The 5,062-nt window shown below is 33.7% G+C and overlaps 1 protein-coding gene across 1 annotated transcript; it reads right to left on the bottom strand.

Moving 5' to 3' along the window:
• Positions 1-2,204: 2,204 nt before the first annotated feature.
• LOC101254894 (auxin-responsive protein SAUR68-like) lies at positions 2,205-4,786 on the bottom strand. The gene is made up of 2 exons (XM_069296786.1): positions 4,711-4,786; positions 2,205-2,653 (listed from the first exon to the last, which is right to left on the bottom strand). Exons 1-2 carry the CDS (start codon positions 4,784-4,786, stop codon positions 2,205-2,207), a joined length of 525 nt encoding a protein of 174 aa, XP_069152887.1.
• Between the last annotated feature and the right edge of the window lie 276 nt (positions 4,787-5,062).

Below are 5,062 nucleotides of genomic sequence, written 5' to 3'. Positions count from 1 at the left end.
GGTATGTTTAAGCGTGTTGGATAAAGATCCCTTGTTATGGTATAAATGGTTGGGTCATGTTAGCCAAGTACAATTGAACAAACTCATCACTAAGGATTTAGTTATAGGACTTCCTAAAATAAAATCCAAGGAAGATAAGGCGTGTGAAGCATGTACTCTAGGGAAACAGATAAAATCATCTTTTAAATCAAAACAGATGATAAGCTCAACATGTTCCTTAGAACTAATTCACATGGACATGTGTGGACCAATAAGGGTTCAAAGTAGAGGAGGAAAATGATATATGTTTGTTTTAGTTGATGATTATACTAGGTACACCTGGTTACTGTTTCTTGCATCAAAAGATGATGCCTTTGTGGCTTTTTGTTCATTAATGAGAAAAATTCAAACAAAATTTGGAAAACAATTAATGGCAATCAGATCCGACCATGGAACTGAATTTTAGAATTCAAAGTTTGCCCAATATTGTGACTCGCATAGAGTTGATCATAATTTTTCTGCCCCTAGAACCCCTCAACAAAACAGTGTGGTTGAAAGATAGAACAGAACTTTTCATGAAATAGCTAGAACCATGACGATCGCAAGTAAAATCACCAATCATTTTTGGGCAGAAGCAATAAACACTGCCAGCGATACTATAAATAGATGCATGTATAGACCTCTGTTAGAGAAAACTCCTTGTGAATCACTAAAAAGAAGAAAGCCCAACATCTCTCATCTAAGAGTGTTTGGATACAAATGTTTTATTCACAACAATGGGAAAATTTTGCAAGGAATTTGCCCTTTATTTGAATATTATTTTAATATATATCACATTATATGAAAATAAAAGCACAATATTTTCATTTTTAATGACCTAAAAAATAAATTCACACTTCAATTACAATAATTAGGATATTGAAAAGACAACAGTTAAACTTACATTTAAATAACCATAAATAGGGTAAACGAAAAGACAATTGAAAGTAATAAATCTTTTTTCCAAGTGAATAATGACTTTCTTCAGGTAAATAAAGAAACTATGTTTCATCTTTAAATAAATAATTTCATCTTCATATACATTTCAAAAGGCATGGAAGATATAGGAACGTTATTTTAGTTAAGAAATCGAAGACTTTAAGACAATCATGAAGAACATATGAAGTGTGGTGTCTACAGTGATTTCTCGACAACGACAATGGTGAGAAATTGATTTTGTGCTCCTAGAAATCTCATAGTCCTCCAGCATCCCCTGCCCTTTACCATTTTTCTTTTTTGAAACTGGAAGTTTTCAAATTTTTAACACTATTTCTTTGTTGTTGTTTTCTTCTAACCCCCCCCCCCCCCCCTCTTATTGTAGAATATGCCTCTTCTTAGATTTATATGTGATGCAATTTGAAGTGTTCTTGAAATTCAAGGTATATTGATTTATCCGAGTATTTCTATAACACAATTTCAATCAGGATATTCATTCTAACATATCTCTAAAAATTTACATGAAACACACGTGCTTTGCACGTGCTCAGAAACTAGTATATATATAAAGTTACATAAAAAAAATTTAGTTTAATTAAAAGCAGTATCTGTGGGATTTCGGTCATAGTCTAGGGGCACTTGTGCCTTATCCCCATAAAATTACTCAATGGATAGTTTGCAACAAATGAAGTGACTTTCTGAGATAATTACTATTAGTTGAGTACCATCTATGAAATCAACTCTCAACTGGTGGCTTCGGCTGTGCAAGTTCAAGAATAGCAAGAAAACCTTGGAAATAAACAACTGGATATTCTTTCCTACAATAATCCAGGAACTAACTCCCCATAATTAATTGCTTTTGTAACCTACAGATTTTTCATCTTTCATATTACCAAATTGTTTTGATTCAACTTAATAAATGAATCTGACAAGATTAGATTAAACAATACAGATCAAAAAATGGTGATAGGTGTATGCCATTTTGCCTTTGAAAACTTATTTATAATTATATATTTATCATGCTTGAATTAGAGTTTTTCGCTTATGAAAAGAAAATACATCAATCCAAGATTAGATTGTTAGGACTTCTGTAACCAAACTGAAAAGTAGAAGTCTTGAATATGGTAAATTTTCTCACAAAAATAATAATCAATGTGAATGATTTGCTTTACAATTGTGTACACTTCAATCTTTACCGTCTAAAAAACTATTTTTCAGCTAGCATGTACAACAAAATTCTTAACCTTCACTCAACAAACAAGAAGCTGTTGTCTTCCACTTTCTTGGCACAAAGAAGAAGTCGAACAACAAGAGGAAGGAATTGATAGGAGCAACGCGTTGACAAGATCTTCAGTAGTTATTAGTGATATGATGTAGTCCATGAAGTCTGATTCACAAGGTAATGTAATAGGGCCACCACTTGACAACCCAAACTCTTCTTCGGACATGTCCAAAAGCTGTCTAATAACCTCATTTTCAAGGTAAGCCAAGGGAACGACAAAACGAGCTTGATCAATTGTATATACTACAAAATGGTTTTTCTCGACTATAGAGGATGAAAAAGTACTGCACCTTTCTACATCACTCCCATTTCTTGGAAATGAAATTCTCTTCCTCTGCATGGATTCAAACTTCTGCCATTTCCTGGCCATCTTGATGAGTTTCTTAGCGCTGAGCATTTCCATTTTTCCTTTGAATACTGGTAACAAGAAAGTGAATGAGAAATTTAGAGACTTTTGATGGATAAATTGATAATTCTTGTGCTTGATGATGAGAAAGGATCATGAATGGGGGATTATTTACACAAAATGGAGCTAAGTTTTTGTCACTAACCACCGCAGGCAAAGCCATGTGCCAATGTCTGTTGTCCATGTCTATATGGGGCCTAAAATTTGTGGATGCAGCTTGTTTGAAAATAATTGATGATAAGTTTCTTGCTTTCTTCTCTCAATGCTAATAGTTTGAAACCATTAATTGAACAATTTCTGGTAAGAAGCAAAACCAAGTTCCGCTCTTTTCTTTGTCATGTAGATAGGTGACCTTTAGATTTCTATCTTGGCAATCAACTTCATCAATTTTTGTTGATTCTATTTCGTGAAATAAATCTGGGGCCTAATGTTGCTCTTCAACATATTTATTGTCTGAGTAGTTGATAGTAATAGAGTAAGCAAAGCCATGTGAAGCTTCATGTGCCATTGTCTCACAAGTAATATTTGATATGAAGCTTGTGATAAGCTTGTATATATATATATATATTTCAAAGCCAAACATGTCAACAAAACACAAGTTCTTTGTTTCCCTTCATTAGTTAGAGTTACATCTTATTTCTTGCGATAATGGGTATCAAAATAACTCCATTTATTCACGCTAATCAAATTCTAAGGAGGTCTTCGATACATCTGGAGTTGTTCCAAAAGGACATTGCGCAGTATATGTAGGAGAGCCAGAAAGAGTGATTTATCGTGCCAATATCATACTTAAGTCAATCTATATAAAAGTTTGGCTTTGATCAATTAATGGGAGGTCTCACAATACCTTGCAAAGAGAATTTGTTCGTTGAGCTCACTTCCTGCTTGAGGTGATTATGAGTAGGAAAATGGTGCAAATTCTTTTGCCCGTGAAATTTTGTCAAGCAATAGGATTAGAAATGAGAAAAATAAAAGACAGTAGACCGAGAAATAAAATAATTCCTTGTTTGTTTCTTAACCATTTCGTATAGTATTAGTAAACAAGGAATTTCTGCTTGTGAAGTTGAGTTAAAATGACTAACCACCTCTTGTCAAATGGATATAGACAATATTTATTTAAGAAAAAAAACTCAAGTCACTTGATTAGAAGACTTGAAACTTTTTGTATTTTCATGCCTCCTCATTCTGTGGATTGATGCGCCATTCTGCTGACAATATTAACGCCAGCGGTTAAGTACTTTTATCAACATTTATGGCTCGTGAACCCCTCCTTTATGTGGTTGTGTTAAATAAGTTTACGAGACCTAAAACTAGTGCATACTGACGATGAACTAGAAAAATTTACTTGAGGTTCTTTGTCGAAGATATGGCAGCATGGTCTTTTTCTATCAGATTTGTTCATTTTGACTTGAAAAATACAAATTTATGCTATTCATTGTTTCATCCAATTCTCTTTTTGTGAAATTTGATATTGGCATTTTATTGTTGTTATGACGAGAAAAGCATAAGTGTAAGGAAGACTTTGATGTTGAAACCGTCAAACAAGACATCCTACTTAATGGTCAAAAGTAGTAAAAGAATAACAAATATCTCTCACAAATGTATACATATCTGTTAGTTTTGACGAAACAGGATGTGAAATAAATTTAAGAAGAAATGTGAATGATTGGAGAACTCAAGAACGTTAGACTAAGCCCCTAGAACAGAGAGGGGCTCACCAAGAATATAGAACCTAGCATATTGCCTAATCTCGTATCTGCGTACATGAGTTCACATCAATAAATAGATGCAGCTCCCCTGTCAAAAAGAAGTGAATAAAAAAGGGCAGCCTGGCACTAAAGCTCCTGCTATGTGCAGGGTTCGGGGAATGGCCCGACCAAAAGACCTTTGCATTAGATGCCTTGAGCGGACTACTAGAATCTCTTAGCACATGTACATAAATTCAATGGTCCTATTGCTAAAGTCAAACAGGACTCTGCTCAACCTGTTCAACAATTTCACCCCCAAAACAATAGCAAGAAGTCTGAAGCAAAAGTTGTTCCGTGTAAGAGTTGTTGAATATTATTACATATAGAGGCAGTCTGTGCTTCTCTTTCATCAACTACACTGATAGGATTAGCCTTACAACTTAACCATTTCGCCATGTCCTGATCAATTAATTAGTTTTGAGCTAGCATGTACAAAAAATTTGTTGATTGTAACTCAATAAACAATAATCTGTTGAGTTCCACTTTCTTGGTACAAAGAAGAAACTGAACAGCCACATGAAGGAACTGAGAGGAGCTACACGTTGTGAAGATCTTCTTTACAATATGCTTATGATATTTATTGTTGTTTTTGAGTAAATGTTTTAAACTTTGTTGCTTATATTTCTGTAAAGTTATTGTTATAAGTATTTGATAGTACAAATTTAGATTATT

The sequence above is a fragment of the Solanum lycopersicum genome, chromosome 4 (assembly GCF_036512215.1).
Source record: "Solanum lycopersicum chromosome 4, SLM_r2.1".
Classification (NCBI taxonomy): Eukaryota; Viridiplantae; Streptophyta; class Magnoliopsida; order Solanales; family Solanaceae; genus Solanum; species Solanum lycopersicum.
The sequence above is the reverse complement of the archived record's forward strand: the minus strand, read 5'-3'. Positions and strand labels throughout refer to the sequence as shown.

Coding starts and splice junctions, on each gene's coding strand:
- LOC101254894 (XM_069296786.1), bottom strand. CDS start 4,786: ATGGCGAAATGGTTAAGTTGTAAGGCTAATCCTATCAGTGTAGTTGAT. Junction 2,654..4,710: donor AGCACAGACTGCCTCTATAT/GTAATAATATTC, acceptor TCTTGTTACCAG/TATTCAAAGGAAAAATGGAA.